Source organism: Eulemur rufifrons, chromosome 2 (assembly GCF_041146395.1).
Source record: "Eulemur rufifrons isolate Redbay chromosome 2, OSU_ERuf_1, whole genome shotgun sequence".
In the NCBI taxonomy this organism is placed as follows: domain Eukaryota; kingdom Metazoa; phylum Chordata; class Mammalia; order Primates; family Lemuridae; genus Eulemur; species Eulemur rufifrons.
This window is the reverse complement of record NC_090984.1, coordinates 28,612,864-28,632,263: the sequence shown is the minus strand read 5'-3', so window position 1 is coordinate 28,632,263 and position 19,400 is coordinate 28,612,864. Positions and strand designations below refer to the sequence as shown.

Below are 19,400 nucleotides of genomic sequence, written 5' to 3'. Positions count from 1 at the left end.
CAGACACTGAGCACAGTAAATATTTATTTCCTTCTTCCCAATTTAGTTTTTCCCATTTGTGACAGCATTCCTGACTAGAGGGTAGGTTAGAAACACACTGAAGAGAGTTAGTAAGAAATATTACAATTAGGAAGTAATCACCTCCTTTAAGCTGCTCTGGCCACTCCCTTCCACCTCTGACCACCCCCTAAAATATGCCTTCTCAAATTTTGCTTCCCATTGTTAAGGCATACACTGAGACAGAAGAAAAAATAATTAGGAAAATATAGGAGGCAGCAGAGTCTGATGTCAGCTAAAAGGAAAAGTAGCCATTATGAAAGAAAAGAATTGAGCAAAATACGATTTAGGAACAAATATGAAATTCAGAGTTTTCTTTAACCAGCAAGGCAAAACAGAGATCTTTAAAAATCATAATGGATCCATATTGTTGCAACTAGTTACAATTTCTAAGCCACAATTTCATGAAAATGTCATATAAGTAGGATGCTGTTCTGTCAAATACTTTGTAGCACTTACTAACTAACAGATTATTCCTTAAGTACTAAGAGTAAATCATATCACTTCAATGTAAAGGGCCTTTGTAGCCTGTGTAGCCTGTGTAACATTAGTGCTAGAAGTTTACACAGGAAAATGTCAAGAAATTAGTATCTGGAATTCCCTGAGTAATTATACTCCAGCCAGCTGGTGCAAGTGTATGTAATATTTGTTTTAGTCTATTTGACCGGTCAATCGCTGGAGCAGTATTAAGTTGCTGAGAGAAGAATAACTGGATTGAGTTAAAGCAATCTTTAAGCCCCTTCACAACAGCACAGAGATTCTGGTTTGCTTATGACACTTAATTACCTCTGCTTGACACACCCCTTTTCTCTGGTCACACTCTAACTTCTCATTTCTACATGCTCTGGGGCTTATTATATCACAGTGAAAAAGTTTTAAAAATTGAAACAGAGGAAATCCAACCCAGTTCTCTTCCTTTTCCTCAAGTTTACTTTGTCCCAATAGTTGTCTGGAATTGGTCACTAGAGTTTCATTTTATAATAATTGGGGCAGGTGGGGGATGCATCATCTCTGCTTGCCTGTAGGGGACCTCACAATGCAGTCAGAGACAAACATGCACACAAAACATAAAGAAGCTGGCATGAAGGGGAGAGAGAAAATATGGAGAAGTGTTTTGAGGGCCAAGCATGAACCATGAGCCTATAAGTTTTATGGGCTGAATGCAAAGGCCACTCTGTCAATACTAGTGGTACAGCTGATGGACAATTCCCATCCATATTTGTGGGGGAGGGGCTTCTTTGAATTCCATTGCTAGTTCTAAATATACTTCTAATGCAGTGGTTCTCCATAGGAATGTGATTTTCCCCTCTGAGGACATAATGTCAACAACTGAAGACATTTTTGGTTGTCACAAGTATGGAGAAGCTACTAGTATACAGTGAGTAGAGGTCAACAATACCGCTGAACATCCTACAATGCACAGGACAGCCCCACACAACAAAGAATTATCTGGCCCAAAATGTCAACAGTACTAAAGTTGAGAAACCTTGATCTAAAGCAAAGAAACCTAATGGTTGCCCTAGCCGTATTCATAAAACAAAATAAAATTCTAGAATGTAAAGTTGGTTTTATTCTTTCTCAAAGAGCTGAAACTAGTCATTACAGCCAGGCATCATAACCTCCCACCCCAGACACAAATGTTTTCCATTTATATCTTATAAATCTCTTACAAGTGTCTTCTTTGATTATTAACCATAAAAATTATTTGGCAAATTCATCTTAGATGCTTTGAAAATAACCTATGAATGACAGTTTTATGGAAGAAAGAATACATAAGCCTAAAGGACAATTTTAAGATGAAAATAATTTTCATATTCAAATGGTAATTTTCACAAACAAATCAGCATCAAGTAATAATACTTTATAAGAAATGTCAATGTCTGTTCAGGATGACAACAATATCTGCAACAGATGCTAATTTACTCTGAAAAAAGGCAAACATGTCTAGATGAATTTTCCAAAACAGAATAAATTTAATAAAGAATATTTACTTTGTAGCCCTTGTGCTCAGATATTAGCTTTGCCCATCAGAAAGTGTCATAGAGCTAACAGATCCAATGTCCCAACATCCAAAAGGTCCTTCAAAAAGGGTAAAATCATTATTGGGCAATACACAGTCAATGGATCATTGATAAATAGGACTTCATCAAAATTAAAAACTTTTGTGTTGCAAAAGACACCAACAAGAAAACCAAAAACCAAGCCACAGAATGGAAGAAAATATTTGTGAATTATATATGGATAAGGAACTTGTAATAAAGAACTTTTTCATTAATAAGAAGACAAAAAAAAAAACAATTTAAAAGTGGGCAAAAAAGATTTGAATAGACATTTCACCAAAGAATAAATTAACATATAAGTGGACTATATGCACAGGAAAAGATTCTCAACATCTTTAGTTATTAAGGAAATGCAAATCATAACTATAATGAGATACTACTTCATACCAACTGGAATGGCTATAGTAAAAAATATAGACAATAACAAGTGTGGTCAAAGACGTAGAGAAATGGAATCCTCGTATACTGCGGATGGGAATGTAAAATGGTACAGGCACTTTGGAAAATGGTTTGGCAGTTTCTTAAAATACTAAACACAAACTTACCATATGACCCAGCAATTTCACTCCTGGGCATCTACCCAAGAAAAATGAAAACATATATCCACATGAAAACTTGTACAAGAATGTTTATAACAGCATTATTCACAATAGCCAAAAAGTGGAAACAACTCAATATCCATCAACTGATGAAGGGATAAACAAATTGTGGTACATCCATGCAATGAAATATGAAGTACATGCTACAATATGGATGAACTCAAAAACATTATGCTAAGTGAAACAAGCTATACAAAAGACCACCTATTATATGATTCCAATTATATAAAATGTCCAGAAAAGGCAAATCTATAAAGACAGAAAGTATACTAGTGGTTGCCTAGAGCTACTGGTGGGAATGAGGCATGACTGCAAATAGGCACAAGGTTCCTTCTGGGATGATAAAGTGCTCTAAAATCAGATTGTAATGATGGTTGCACAAACCCGTATTAAAAATCACTGAATTATATGCTTAAAACAGGCAGATCGTATAGTATTTAAATTATACCCCAATAAGGCTGCTAAGAAATCACGTAAGATTTTTGGGAGACAATGCCCTCATTTTACTGATGAGGTAGGTGAGCAGGGCACATAATATTTTATTAATAGGTACTTAGAACAATGGATGGCACATGTGAAGGTATTTGGTAAATATTTGTGGAATGAAATTAATTTGTTTAAAGTCATACAGCGAAGGCCAGGCGCGGTGGCTCACGCCTGTAATCCTAGCACTCTGGGAGGCCGAGGAGGGTGGATCGCTCAAGGTCAGGAATTCGAGACCAGCCTGAGCAAGAGTGAGACCCCGTCTCTACTAAAAATAGAAAGAAATTATCTGGCCAACTAAAATATATATAGATAGAAAAAATTAGCTGGGCATGGTGGCGCATGCCTGTAGTCCCAGCTACTTCGGAGGCTGAGGCAGTAGGATCGCTTGAGCCCCGGAGTTTGAGGTTGCTGTGAGCTAGGCTGACGCCACGGCACTCACTCTAGCCCGGGCAAAAGAGTGAGACTCTGTCTCAAAAAAAAAAAGTCATACAACAAAGAAGAGGATAGCAGTTAGTGATCAATATACAGTTTTTTTCCTCACAAAAAATCCTGCATAATCCCATTAGAATTCAGACAGAATGGCAACTCTGTTATATCAGCATCACAGTGCTGTTTATTGCTAAATGATCACACATTTTCCTGCTCTGAGTAGTCTGATTTGATCCAAGTACGGTGATACTTTTCTCCACTTCTGTGTAGAACCAGACATCAGATAGATCTGTATGGAAAATTAAACCCTAACTGGGTTGTTACTGAACCTAAAACTTAATAAAGACTAAAAGTTTCACAACTGTCCTAATCCATCTTATCATACATCAATCTCGCTTCCTGGATAAGTAATTATTAGAGATGTATTTGTGGTATCTGCATATGCTGGGTCCAACATAAATACAACATTATGTCCAGTTGATCATTCCTACCAGAAAAATTAAAAGTTTCATACTTTAATCTTATAAAAAATGATTTTATATCCGATTTCATTATTTATTGAGTGCTATTATTTGTTGAGGAATTATATGGGGCAAAAGGCAGCAAGTTGTTCAAGCCAAATGACCACTGCATACTTGCTAGCTATTTTTACCTTTGCCACACAAAAACAGGCAGTTAGATGGCCCAGAAATAAAGGTCTGAGTCTAGACATGCTCAGAATCTTCCAGGATGAGACAATACTGTCCATATCTTAAATGGTTTTGTGCAACATAGGCAGATGTATAATACTGTTCCACTGGTATTTCTTCTCCTACTCTCTATCCCCTCCCCTATTTATGGGTAGGCCATTTAATGGAAAGACAACACCTTATAATCATTAATCTCATCAAGCCATAGCTAAAAGACTAGTCTAAAACTTCACACACAATGTCAAATTCTCAGTGGGCACAGTGGCTTACACCTGTAATCCCAGCACTTTGGAAGGCCAAGGTGGGAGGCCAGGAGTTCAAGGCACAAGGTTCCTTCTAGGATGATAAAGTGTTCTAAAATCAGACTGTAATGATGGTTGCACATACCTGTAAATATATTAAGAGTAGTTCAAGATCAGCCTGAGCAACATAGCGAGACACCCCTTCACCCCCCCACCCCCCTTCGCTACAAAATAAAAGAGTCAAATTCTCTACTATACAACTAGAGAAACAAACTGGATGCTAATAGAGACATTTTCATTTCTTATTTAACTTATCACACTTCATCTACTAAGGCTCCAACTACCATGGCAGAATAAAATAAATGTAAACTTATTTTGAGAGCAATAAGGGTTCTCATTTTAGCAGTAAAACTGTCTATTGCGATTTCTCCTATCCCCACCTCCACTTTGGATACATACAGTTCTGGTTGCCAAGAATTTGATCATATTTTACATGTATAGAACTAGAATTGAATCTTAACTTTCCCAACTTTTATGAGCTGAACAACTTTGGAAAACCACAGCTTCTTTGAGCTTTAATTCACATACACATATACTGGAACATAATGTGGACATGTTTTTTAAGTCCCTCTTAAAAAAGGGTCTGGAGAGAATATAAACTTGTATTTAAGCTTTCCCTTCTCCTTAGATTGATGACATGATAGCCTTCTTTTAATAAACATAAAAATCTTAAGCCCTCTTTCAATGTTAATTGAAAATTTAAAATATAGTAAGTATAATACCTAAAAAAAAATTGTTTCCCCTGCCCCGATCACCAGCTGAAATCACCACTCTAGTCTGACCATCTACTGAATCACTCTGTGATAACAACTCTAGGCTCTTGTGCTGGATCTTGCTGGCCCAATCTTCCATCCTTTGAAGAAAATAAAGACTTGGAAATATACAATCCAATCAATGGCAGAGTTCTCCTACCACAACAAAATAAGCAACTTTGCTTAGGCAAAAATTATTACTTATTCCAAGAATAGATCAAAAGGCTCCACTCAGAATACCTCAAGCAGCTGCAGAAAAATGCAAATTAGATGACAAAAGCTCTTATCCCTATTTTGTTGCTAGACATCGGTGGCAAAGCTATACAATAGGCTCTACCTTTGAAATAAGAATGTTCTCCTTAGTAAATTACTTTAAGATTCTTTTGTAAGTTTAGGAGTCTAACAGACCTAGAAATAAACCCCTGGTCTTGCAGAAGAATGCATACTTTCCAAAGAAGCAATGTCATAAATGATAGCAGGCTTCACCTGTGTAATTCTCCAAAGCCTAGTTTACCCATCATATAATTGAACTTTTTGGTTCTGCAGTTTCGGAAACCTAAGGACCAGAGGATTGTTTCTATGGGTAAATGCATCTGAATTCCAAACACAAAAAGTTAAATTTTCTACTCCACAAGTCAAGTGTCTAACTGCAACCTTAACATGAGGTTTGATTCTTAAGTTTTCAAAAAATAAACACACAGAAAAAAATCAAGAATGCCAGAGTCAAGTTGAGAAGCATTACATAATCTTAAATAAAAACAAGTAATTAACACAGTAACATAGAATTTTACAACTAGAAAGGATGTTAGAAATAGTCTAAAACAACCTTTATTTTTAATGTTAATCCTATATAGTAGGAATGACCAATATATAATGTCTCTACTTGAAGTTCACTCAGTTGGGGAAAATCCAGACATCGTTAAAGACTACCAGGCATGCATAAAGCTCTTTTTAATATATATTTAATATATTTAATATTATATAGATTAAATAATGCTCTATTTAATATAGGTCCTCTGGGCAACAAGTTTTTTCCCTCTTCATTCAAAATTAAGACTTCAATCATCCTAACTGGCAACGTGAGCACATTTTAAAACCTTCTTTTAGAGGTTAATCTTCTCTATCATTTCTTACACCAAAGCCACCACTTTAAATTTAAATAGTTCTGACTGCTACAGAATCCCAGCACATTTCATTCATACATTCCCATGCATACAAATCCTGAATTTGAACTTACTCCAGCACTTACTACCTACTCCAGCACTTACTACCTGAGCACTTTGGGCAAGTCACCTAGTATTTCCAAGCCATAGTTTCTTCATCTGTAAAATGGATACAACCTGCCTTCACAGGGATATGAGGACCAAATTAAATGATGTTAAAAGACATTTGGGAAGAGTACTGATATACATATAAATGCTTATTATGATTATAAGATGTCCAAATTCCTACATTTCACTAAAAGAAAGAATTTTGCTCCACATGTTCCAGATGTTTGTTCAGATGTAGAAACTGAATGAACTACAGTTGCTAAGTTAGCATTATATACCTTAAAACCAAAAGTTTCCAGGAACTTTTCTATCTAAAGTTCCTTCTAGGGAAGGAGAGTACAATGTCACATTTTAATATTGTCACTAGGGGAGCACACATTTTCATTACATCTTTCTCCAGGGCAGGAATGGTATCTTAATCATCATTTTAGCTGCAGTAACTAGAACAGAGACTGGCTCTGTGTTTAATAAATATTTATCAGAATATACTTTTCCAGAATAAAAGTAAAATGTTCATAAAATATGTGAGGTGGAAAGAGCTTTGGCTCTGGAGTATAGACACTTGCTCTCACACCACATATAACCTTGCACAAGTTCCTCAAGCATCCTGAGCCTTCATTTCTCTTTAAAAGTCTACACTGTAAGTCAGTAACACTCCTTTTATCTGATATCAGATATCTACCCAGAATACTGAAAATAAGGCCTTTGAGTGACCAAAAAAAAAAAAAAAAAAAAAACGTATCTCACAAAGTCCACGCATGTACTTTATTCATAGAAGCCTACTGATTCTTATTTTAAGTACATTTCTAACAAACTTGGTTGTTTGGTTATGAACTATCCCATTGTTGGTTAAAAGCAGTAAAATAGATCAGATGTTGAAGGAAAGAGAAATTGGAGCTTTCTCTTGCTGATACACGGAATGGAACCAAACCATCCCAAAAAGGTATGATTCAAGGCAAAACTATACCATGGCCTAATATCACTGAACACTTGACAAAATGTTATGGTAATCTCCATCTCTTATGCCCAAATTAGCCTCAACCCATGATTAATTTAATTCAATCTTTAATTACAGTAAAAGAATAAATGCTCAGCAAATATGTCATTCTAATACTATTCACTGCTACTCTAATCATAACCTTGGAAGAAATATAAGCAAACTTTCACCGTTCACTTTTCTTTACTCAAGTAATCTCCTCACTAACTATTCTTCTTTTATCTTCTACCACATAACAAATGAGTCACAAAGGAAGGTCATCTAATTTTAACCTGAGCTGTAATTAAGAGATACTTTACATACAGAAATAAAATGGCTTATTTTACAGAATTAATTTTACCCCCAATAATGTTAATACACTTTACAGAAGTACAATGTTACTATTTGCCAACTACAGCTAATCAGTTCCGTCAAGGCAGTGACCACTTTGGGCAATTCTGATCCTTAAAGCACATGACAGAGCACCATAGCCATCAGAATACTTAATATTCCTGAGGTTGTCTTTGAAAAGACTTTCATATATCACTAATGGGAATCCAAATGTATATGTCTTTTGGAATGTTAAATACACTGAGAATTTTTAAGAATCTTGAGCAAATTCTGCTACATTCACTGGATGGATTATATGAAAGAAACCAATTTTTGATAAATATTAGGATCGAACATATTAGGACAAAATATCAGGATAAAATTGAATATGAAATGTAATTATTTATTTCTTAAAAACTATGCATTGGAAAAAAAGGCTGGAAGGATATGCACAGTTAGCATTATTTGTGTTTGGGTTATGAAATTATCTATGGCTGACATTTTTTTTTTCTCCATATGCCAAATTTTACTTAATGAATATGCACTAGGTTTACAATGAAACAATAAAAAAAAAAGGACAGAAGGAAGGAAATGGGAAGGAACACTGCTTAGAGGTAAGGAAATGGCATAATTAGAGCAGTTAGTTACCATTTAGCAAGTGCTGTAATTAAATTAAACTTTTACCCCAGCAAGGAACTTTCTAATGACAATAACTAAGTCATAGAATATTTGTGTTGGAGGGACATCTTGCCTAATTCTGTCATTTGACAGGTGTAGGTATAATTGTACAATGCTTTATAGTTTACAAAGTGCTTTCAAAGTGTCATGTCACCTGTCCTTCAAACGATCCTGTGAGATAGATTCATACGCCCCATTTTAAGGATCAGGAAACTCAGGGTTAGAGAGATAGCAATGTGCTTTAATAAAAATGTCTATCATTTATCGAATGCTTACTAAGTGCCAGCTTCTGAGTTAAGCACAATCCTGTGAAAATTATCCCATTTCACAGATAGAAAAACTGAAGGGCAGAGGTTGACTGGCCCACGATCATACAGCTAAGAGTCACTGCTCGGATTCTAAGCCATACATTTAAAGTAGAAGTCTTGAGTTATACATAATTTAACCTCACAAAGCCCTTCAGTGGTAGAGTTGGTCTATGATCCAGGCCATTGCTCTCTACTACATTGGTCTTCTTGTCCAGGGTTTCTTTTAAGAGTTGTTTAGTTTGACAGCCACCATGAGGGTCCAGAAGCAAAGACACCAGGCCCAGTAATACCTCAAAACTAATGCTGGCAGAGAGCCCAACCCTCAGCAGGAAGGCAAGTTAGTGAAAAACTACAGAGTGGAGGGAACAAGGCTAACGAGTCTTATCTACATCAAGGGGTAGCCAAGAATTCAGAGGAAACATACTCTCTACTTCAACAGCAAGGATAGCAAGAAAACTCATAATATCAACAATTCCAGCACCTTACACTCACTCACTGAGATGAACCCGAGAGCCTTTAGGTTCATCCCAATGGATCCTCGCAACAACCTGTGGGATGGGCTGGACAGGCTCAGTGTCACTTTACATAAGAGGAATGCAGAAGTAGGCCTGGTGGGCAGAAAAGCAACGAGTTTAAGAGCTGGGGCAGACACCTGGGGAGACTGGGCACCTCGACCGAGTGGAAGAAGAGCCCAGTGCCCGCGTTGGGGCCAAGGCCCAGAGAGAGGCCGCGGTCTTGGGGCTGTCGCCCGCCGAGGTCCAAGAGCTTTAGAGGTTGGCCCAGGCGCCTCGCTACTCACGTTGAACCAGCCGGTCTCCGGTGAAGGTAGAGGAACAGCTGGTGACCAGCGCACAAGGGACACCCGCAGCCATAACTGCGCCCGCGAGCCGGTTCCGTCAGGGAGCCGCTTCCGCCTTGGGCTGCACCATAGCCGCCGGCGCGAGGGGGAGACGCGCCAAGAAGAGCGCGTTCTCCGAGCGGACTGGCTGCCTGACCCCCCTCCCCCTCCCTTCCGCTCCCAGCGTGGAACAGGCCGGGCCGAGCGTGGTGTTGCCATGGGGACGAGCGTACCTCCTCCCGCCCGTCTTCCCCAGCTCCGCCTCCCCGCGAAGGTTTCCGCGCCTAGAAACTTCGCCTCCACCAGGAGGTTTCGCCTTCTCGGGCCCTAACCATGACTGAGGAGACTGAAAAATACGACCCTGTTGGATCCATCTTAATCCAGGTGGGAAACGGACCTTCCCTGGCTCTTCCCAGCCCCTGCTCTTTCGAGAGAGGCCCAGCGCGCCGACTCATTCGGGCCCAGCGACTTGGGGCGCCGTCCCCAGACTGCCTCCCACACGGGAGGAGCTCCCCAAAACGCCCCCCAGGCCTCCCCCATGGGCCTAGCGCACTCCTGGTGCCGTCCCCTGGAGGTTGCGCTCCAGAAGCACGACTACTCTGCCCCTGCTAAAACTCTTAGGACCATTCGCCCGGAACCTTTATTTAAGAAAAATCCATCTTGCACCGAGGCACCATGTTAAAATGTTGTATTCTGAAAAATTTGAACCCATGACGTCGAGAAGTGGAAGAAAGACAAATCAGACTCATTGGGAGGTGATAAGAAATTTGGGAAAAAATTGAAATACCTGAACTGCTTTCCTTAAGCACCCCAATTTTTTGGATCTAAATGTCCTTTGCTTGGGAACACACACACAGAAAAATATGTTAAAGATAACTTGGATGGCAAATCAAGTTAACGTTTTGAAATCAGAAATGTGACAAATTTTAAAACATAGCGAAACAACTTTTCTAATCTGAGAGGGAAAATAATCAAGTAAGGTTTGACTTTTCCAGTATAACTCAGATTGTAACAGTTACATTTAGATTTTTCTGAAATATTTAGAGCATTTTGTTTTTTCATATTTACGTATGGTATTTCGAAGATGTTTCCACATATATCATCACTTTGTTATATATAGCTCCATTTGACTAAGGCTTGAAGTAATTTGCCTAAGGTCACTCTAGCAGTACTCTCAGTGGGTCTGAAGTGGGACTCACTCTTCAAAGGGTTCTCATTTTTCTTTCTGTCAGAATTTTGATCTCTTACCTCCTATCTGGGAGAGTATTCCCTAAATACACATTTCCCCAAATATAAGCCCCTAAACTCATCAATTTCATAGACTGACGCATTATGAATCATGCCTAAATCTTACCTCATCTTTTATCATCCTGTCTTTCACCATCACTCTGCAGTGAGTTTAGCCAAAATGCAAAGTCTGAGGGAAGAGTCCCCACAAGACTGCCCTTACTTCAACACCAGCTGCAAGTTCAGGGGTCCCTAAAACCACCTTCACTTCAGACCAGCTGGCTACAAATTTAAGGGTCCCATGACTACCTTCACATTCAATGATTCGCTAGAGCAACTCAAAACACAGGGAAGTGCTGTGCTTACAGTCATGGTTTTACTATAGTGCATGGATACAAACTAAAATCAACCACGGGAGGAGATGCATAGGGCAGAGTCCAGGAGGGGTCCAAACACAGAACCCTGTGGAGTTGTAGACATAATTACCTCCTCCCAGCCACAATATATGACAATATTCAGAGAACTGCCAACCAGGGAAGCTTGCCTGAGCTTTTGTTATACAGAGTCTTTATTGGGGCTCAATCTCATACTGTCCTTGTGGCTGACCTTTAGTCCCCAGCCCCTCCTGGAGGTCAGATTTAATGCCCTTAGTCTCCCACTCCTCCAGAGGTCTAAACTAATACAGCATGGATCAAAACCCCCATCATAAATCATGTTAAAATATCTGGTGGCCAAAGCCCGCGAAGATACTTCTATTAGGACATTTCAGCGTCCTAGAAATCACTTCCCAGGAGCCAAGAGCAAAGTCCAGACCTCCCTTTGGGTAAGGTTAATTCTTCACTGAACATACCTGCTCTTTTTATGGACTCCAAATAATTGGAACAGTAGTGGAGACTCATACCTAGAAACGGCCAGTTCTTCCTGGCAGTATATCTCGTGTTGACTATAGAAGCAATTAAGTTTCTCTTTAGTTTCCTCTATTTCTTTAGACCTGGAACATCTCTGAAAAAGAGACCAGAACCTGGAGGAAATTCTTATGCTTAATTTCATACTTTCCCTTGAGATAATTCTATTTCCAAGGTCTGCTCCCTTGTGGTTTGGAATAGTGCAGAATAGTATATTAAAGCCAGAAGACTTTTCATTTCAGTGTGGGATCCAGAGGGAGCTATTTGGTCAACCTAGGATACCACATTACACTAACAGATATCTGTTGACGTCAAATTGTAAAACAGGACAGAAGAGCTAAGAATAGTCATATCCATGTTAATCAGCGCCCTCACTTGTTTAAAAGGGTTACTGCGGACACTAAGTGGAAGGCTGTGTAGAGGAAGAAAACCTATACGTTAACCTAATTATTGAGGCTGATCTCTGTATAATGTAAAATTCTCTTCGGTACATATAGCATATGTATAATGAAGAAATTTGGAAGACTTTACATACTTTCCCAATGACTCCTGAGTCCTTGTGAGCATGTAGCACTACTCTGAAACATGCCAGAATGAATTCCACTTCTACTTGGGGCTATGGTTTATTTCCCTTAAACAGGCCACCAATGATTGGTGTGTCCAGTGGAAAGAGCACTTGGGAGTCAGAATAGAGATCTGACCATGGCTCTGACATCCTCACAAATGGGTGACTTTGGGCTAGTCACTTCACCTTACTGGACTTCAATTTCCTTTTCTGTACGATACATAGTTTGGATTAGATCCACTTCTGACTCTAAATTGACCTAATTTCCCCAAAACTACATAATTTCTCTTTACTATAAAAGTGGACCTCCTTTACTGTTAGCCTAGGCAATCAAATTATTTCTGGCAAGTGAGGGGGTGTGTGTCTGTGCATGTAATTGACTATAAAGCAGAGGTACTTTAAATCTCCAGTTGCTTCACCCCAATATGGCATATTAGGTCTGTGTTTCAATCAGATACATTAAGCAACTCTTTAGGCCAGTGATTCTTAAAGCGTGGTCCCAGAACCAGCATCATCAGCACCACCTGGGAACTCATAAGAAATGCAAATTCATAGGCTGCATTCCAGACCTACTGAATCAGAAACTCTAGAGGTAGGTAGGTTTATATACATAGAAAGTGCAAGCATTCTTCTCAAACCTTTTGAATCCCTCATTCCTTGTATGAAAAGAAAGTCTCCCCTTATGCTCCTCTAGATATTTAAATCCTGCCTTTTCCACTGAATTTTTACCACCCTTTAGCTTTCTATATTTACAAGTATAGATTTGTATATTTATACATGTACTACTAGTTAATGGTTAAGCTTGAAGGTTCTGGAGTCAGACTGCCTGGATTTGAATAGTTCTACCATTTAACCAGCTGTGTCACCTTGCACAGTTTAGCCTCATTAAGCCTCAGATTCCCTCAGGTATAAAATGAATATAATAAAATTAACCTCCTCATAGGGATCTTTTAAGGATTAAAATATAGGATAAAACATAAAGTATAACAGTAAATGTTGGTTATTATTAGATATGGTCTGGTCTCTTACTATTTAATATTATTTACTTTTATGTACATTTCTATCTTTTTAAGTTTAAGCTGCTTCTTATTCTAAGTTCCTAGAAGAAAATGAAAAATTATTATTATCTTGTTAATTAGGACTACTTCATTCTTAACTGGAACTTTATAGGTGTTGCTATTTGGCAAACAAGGTACACCTTGTTTCTCTGTTAGTTACTAGCTGGGTTTTTGGATATCCCATTATACCCAGCGCAGGATTGGGCTCATAGATCCTGATGGACTGGATAATGATCTATTCATTAATTCAGTCTCCAATAATTTATTCTGTGTTCAAGTATGTATGGAGCCAGACTGACATTTAGCATTATTTAGAAAATCCTTTTTATCATGGATGGTACAAATTAATAGTAAAAGTAATATTTTGAGAAAACGCCTAAAATACTTAAGAGGAAATATTTACAAATAATGAGTGCTCTAATTATAAACTCTTTTTGTGACTTATTATGAAAACATTAAATGTTTGGATTTTCCAGGATAGTCTGAGTGTGAATATTCTATCTCATTGTCAGATCATGTATCAAAGTCCATGTTTTCATTTTTGGTTCAAGAAATATGATTACCATCTCCACATAGAATTCTGCTAGGCAGCATTTTGTTAACTACTTACCTTATTTTACTTTCAAGTCTGTAATTTAGACTTTTTATAATTTTAGTTGGATCTTTTCTCAACTAATCAGAATAGTGAGGTTTTACTATAGTGATAATAATCATCATGATAATGAAAATAATAGCCAATATTCATTGAGAGCCAGACACTGTGCTGAGAATTTTGGGTTATCTCATTAAGTTCTAACAACAATGATATTAGGCAGGGATCATTTTGAGCCCCAGATTACAGAAGACACTAAAGTACAGAGGTAAAGTAACTTGCCCAGTATGATATATACAATATTTGTAGATCTTTAAATAGGCTATGACATGTTTGTGAAGTAATCTTGAAGAAGTGTGGTAGTGACTCTGGGATGTTTCCTAAATGTTTTTTATTTAACTAGTAACTCTTAAAAGCTTTGCTTTTATGCTTCATTAATAATGTGGTGTCTTTTTAAATATATCTTTATAAATGCTTGTTTGACTTAACTATTAAACATATGTTTGTACAAAAAGAATTACCTGGTCTTGTGATAAAAATTAGCTTTTTAGTTTGTTTTTGAAATTATATTTCAAAAATCCAACAGTTGTATGTTAACACTAGCCTTGGAAATACTGGAAATAATTGACAGTTTGATATTGTCACTGTCTTTCATATTAATCTCTCTTGATTTGCCAGGTGCATACAATATAAACATGAATGAGGTTAAAGTGATGAGAATGACTCAGCCAAACTCCATCTTTAGCAGAGATGAATAAAATGGAATTTTATATTGCTACTGACAATACTGAGTCTGGCGTCATGGCTCTTTCACACTCTAGAGCAAATCTTTTCGACATAAAATCTTCCAAGGGCTGCTTCTTATTAAGTGGCTCTGTCCCTAAAGTAACAAAATGATAACCTTTCTCCAAGTAGAAAATGTATGGAAAGTAATGTGTTTGACAATCACTGAGATGATAGGTGACATGTAAAACTTTAGTATGGTAGACTAGATCTATTTGAAGAAAGAACAGCCATTTAGAACTTAAAATCTCTTTTCCTACACAAGCCTAGTGTAACATTTCCTGCAGGACTTGTCTCCATTACAGTTAAACAAACAGGTGGTTATGAAGAGGGACGAAGAAAATATCTGGCACGAAAAGGAAAACCTCTTGAGAAAAATTAGGGAGCATTGTTTTTCAATCCAACGAACATTTACTGAGTATCAGTTATAGTGTAATGAGTTTCAGTATATAATTCAGGAAAGGAAAATTAACATTTGTTCAATGTCCTCCTATATGGATAGCTCTATACAAAGCACTTTGCGTATTTTAACTCATTTTATTCTTGCCACTATTCTAAGGTAGCTGTTATTCCTATTTTACAGTTAAGAACACTAAGCCTCTAAGAGGCTAAGTACCTTTCCCAAGTTTAGTTTAGTAAAGGAGGAAGCAGGATTCCAGTACATACCTATTGGCACCAAAGCTTATATTGGTTCATATTCATACATATTACCTCATTTTCAGTCAAGAATTCTAATAAGTAGGGTAATTATTCTTTGTTTCTTGATTAAGAAATTAGAGGTTCAGAAAATTTGGATGATGTATATGGAGATCATGTAAATGGGAAGTGATAGAGCTACAAATTATGTTCAGTTGCCCTTTACTGAGTTCTTGCTATGCACCAAGCCTGTTACATATTATTTCACAACTCTATGAAGAAGTATTGTTGTCCATACAAGACAAATAAAAAAAGCAAACCTTTGGTACCCTGATGAGTAATCCAGGGCAGTTTTCACTCCCTCTAGCAGTTCAAAGACATAATTACAGAAAGATACATGGAGCTACAGATACTAGAGGAAGGAAAATCAGTGCATTCAAAGGAGGAACCAAAAAATAGGGGCCTAGAAAGGGCCTTGCCCTTGAACTACCTCTTTATGCTTTCCAAATGTTTTCAGACAATAGGTGATAAATCAGCTTGCAACAGTAATTTGGACAAAACCATCGAAAGAAGTACATCTTCACCCTCAATGCCTATAGTCAAGGAGTAGGTGTGTTCAAATTTCAATCTGTGAGCCTTGAAGGCTTTACATGACAATTTGTGCAGAGTACAAATGACCAGAATGTGTCTACCAGACTGTGATGCAAATTCTGTGAAAAGATGCAAATTCTGATCTTTTGAATACTTGGCTCTGTGAGAACATTCGAGAGTAATCAATAACAGGTTGGATCAATGTGTGAGTCCAGTTATACTAACAGAAAAGGTAACCATTTCAAAATGCCTTTAGCAACCCAGTCTGCAGATTGTTATTGGTGTGACTATTGCTGAAACAGGTGTTGGATTCATAAATTTGCATAACAAAATGTTTTTCTTGTGGCAGCAGCCCATATAATAATTGGTGCCATCTGTATTTATCTGAAGTTTGGTTTCTAATATGAATGCAGAGAATCTTGTGCTTTCTAATTTCATAGTGCCCATTTTATTCTGAGGGTGACTGACATTGGAGAGATGTTCATCATTTCCAAGAAAAATACAAGTTGAAGGGAAATGTTAAAGTAATAAGATGTGGCTTTTTCTTCAGAGATTATTTTAATTTCTCACTACATGAAACAAAATCAAGGCTACAACGCCTACTGAACTGCTACTTTAGAGCAGTAAGTGGGGAAGATCCAGCCAGGATGGAAAACCAACAGGCCCTGTCAATACATTTATAATAGTCTTTTGAAAGACACTAGAACTTCTTTGCTGGAAGTTTTCTGTTCTTTTTCCTCTTAACCAATTTGTACAAACTGGAGTCTGGCACAAACTTCTTATCATCTCTGGCTTACCTGTTTTACCACCTGAGAAAGCAGAAGCCATCGAGTTGTAGTTTTATCTTAAATCTATTTCTAATGAAAGGGGGGGAAATCCCAGAAATTGCATGAAAGCATTGTTTTTCAAAATCTGAGGGACAGTAATGGAACATTCTAAATAAAGAACATCTTAGAACCATAGAGGTAGTCTTTTTCAATAAATATCATAAAATCAACTTTATGGCTCTAGCAACTCCAAGCATATTATAAACCTTTAAGATAAATAGCTGCTATAGGTGGACTATGTCTGTATTCTTTCAATTTTTTATATTTATTACACTTATAGGTCCATGAAGACCTTTATCAATTAAAGGAAAAGTTTACCAAATTCTCACTTGAGAAAAAGGAACAGAGATTAGACATTCAGAATCTTGAAACAGCAATCAAAAGGACTGAAATGGGGTTAAAAGTAAGTAGAGTTTTAGATATTAAACAGAATACTACAAGGAGGAAAAGAAGCCTGTAGAAGGAAAGAATTGTGGCAGGACCCTGTGTAATTCTTTAACAGAGTTGGATTTATTTTAGGGCAGTCATCAGCATTCTTATTTTGTTGGTTTTTCAGATGATAATGATAATTATTGACTGATTGATTTGTCATATGCCACAAAGAATTTAAGTAGATTAAATGTAAGATTATGCACTACAACTCCTAAAATGTGGTTTGATAAAAAGAACTTAGAGTTTAAAATATTATTAATCCAACAATATGCCTAACCCAAAAGGATCCATACCAATACAATTCAGATTTACTGGGATTTTCCAGGATTCTAAACAATAAGAATTGATTTTTCCCTAAGAGCTTAACTATTTTGAGTTCTTTTTTTTGAGACAGAGTCTCACTCTGTTCCCTAGGCTAGAGTGCCATGGCATCAGTCTAGCTCACAGCAACCTCAACTCCTAGGCTCAAGTGATCCTCCTGCGTCAGCCTCCCCAGTAGCTAGGACCACAGGCACGCACCACCATGCCTGGCTAATTTTTTCTATTTTTAGTAGAGATGAGGTCTTTACTCTTGCTCAGGCTGGTCTCAAACTCCTGACCTCAAGCCATCCTCCTGCCTCAGCCTCCCAGAGTGCTAGGATTACAGGCATGAGCCACTGCGCCTGGTCAAGTTATTCACTTTTGTAATGTTGTAATCAAGTGGGTAAAACTAAAGAAATGTACAAATTTTGGAACAGAGAAATTAAGTAGATAGAAATTTCATCATTATAAACAGAGCTAAGGGCAGAGAAGGCCAGGATAATATTCACTTATGAAACAAGGATGCATTAGCTAATGGGATCCATCTTCCAAATAAAGTCCATCTCCATCTTCTTGACCTCTTATTTTCAGTGTCTCTGCTTTTGCTTCAGACTTTCACTCTGCTATGTTAGCAGCTTTATCTCTAAGCTCCTGAGGCTGTGAGAAATGTGTGTTTTATAGCCCTTTCAGGCCAGTACATCATAGTCTTATATTACCTGGTAATGATTACCAGTTGGAGTCTTTGGGTTGGCCATTTTAAATAACCTGTTACCTAAAGGCCAAATACTTTGCTTGGAAAAAGGAAAATTCCTGTAAGAAAAAGACATTACTCCATATCTGTATTGCCTAGTACCTGACTAAGCAATTTACTGACTATTGTGCACAATTTCATTTTTAAAGAATGCTACAGGTCACTGAGGCTTTGAGTTTCAGTTATTTATTATGCTGTTTGGGATAGTTGAAGTAATTTGGCCTTAAGATGCCTAACGATACCTTAGGCGTTTAATAACACAAAGCATGTTGTGTTTTTTGGCTTAATTACACAATTCAGAGTGTTAACCTAATGAAATAAAGTAAATTAGCTAAGTATCTTAAGTCCACTATAATTGCCTAAACTTTGACTTTTCTGTAACAGATTCACATTGAGAAGTATTTAAATGTTGTAAACCATAATGTGTTAACGACTCCTGTTAATGATGAGAGCTTATATACTCCTCAGGCTTCCAAATGGTGAGTAAAATAGCTATTTTAGAGCCCAAAGTAGGTAAAATTTAAAAAAATAACTTTTCTCACTCAGGTAAGATAATGATAAAGGCAAAGTTTTCTTGGCTTTGGTCACATCCTTTCTACTAATTTCAGTAGAAGTTTTACATAAGATGTCAATGGCAGGATTTGGACTTTAATGAAGTTTATTGTAGGTTACTTCTATTGAGTTCTAATGCTTGACAATTATTTCAGGTTCCTAGTGGTGTTACTCTATGTTGTTTTTTAGTAAAAGATATCTAAAATTCAACTCCTAAAGAAAATGTGTTAATGCAAATCAGTTTTTACACTATTTAGATCACACGGTACTTTACAGTGTCATATGTGCTTTATTATAAAGATTATTTTGGTCTCCAGGATAAACAAAACAAAAATAATATAACTTTCTTGAAATATCTATTACATATATCCTAAGAGATGATTAATAAAATTAGAATTGAGTTAAA

At 37.2% G+C, this 19,400-nt stretch overlaps 2 protein-coding genes across 4 annotated transcripts in view; one reads left to right on the top strand and one right to left on the bottom strand.

The window, feature by feature from the left end:
* The window catches only part of AAGAB (alpha and gamma adaptin binding protein), a 46,478-nt gene extending 36,660 nt beyond the window's left edge, over positions 1 to 9,818 (bottom strand). For both annotated transcript variants that reach the window (XM_069458548.1, XM_069458557.1), the window contains exon 1: positions 9,737 to 9,818. In XM_069458548.1, the coding sequence (XP_069314649.1) occupies positions 9,737 to 9,809 (73 nt within the window). In that variant the 5' untranslated portion in view covers positions 9,810 to 9,818. The remainder of the gene's footprint in view (positions 1 to 9,736) is intronic.
* A 290-nt stretch (positions 9,819 to 10,108) lies between these two features.
* Positions 10,109 to 19,400, top strand: part of IQCH (IQ motif containing H) — a 198,145-nt gene continuing 188,853 nt past the window's right edge. The window contains exons 1-3 of one of the 2 annotated variants that reach the window (XM_069458489.1): positions 10,109 to 10,159; positions 17,240 to 17,362; positions 18,827 to 18,921. In XM_069458489.1, the coding sequence (XP_069314590.1) occupies positions 10,109 to 10,159; positions 17,240 to 17,362; positions 18,827 to 18,921 (269 nt within the window). Of the gene's footprint in view, positions 10,160 to 17,239; positions 17,363 to 18,826; positions 18,922 to 19,400 lie in introns of those variants that run through there. The other variant, XM_069458532.1, reaches the window with a different exon arrangement.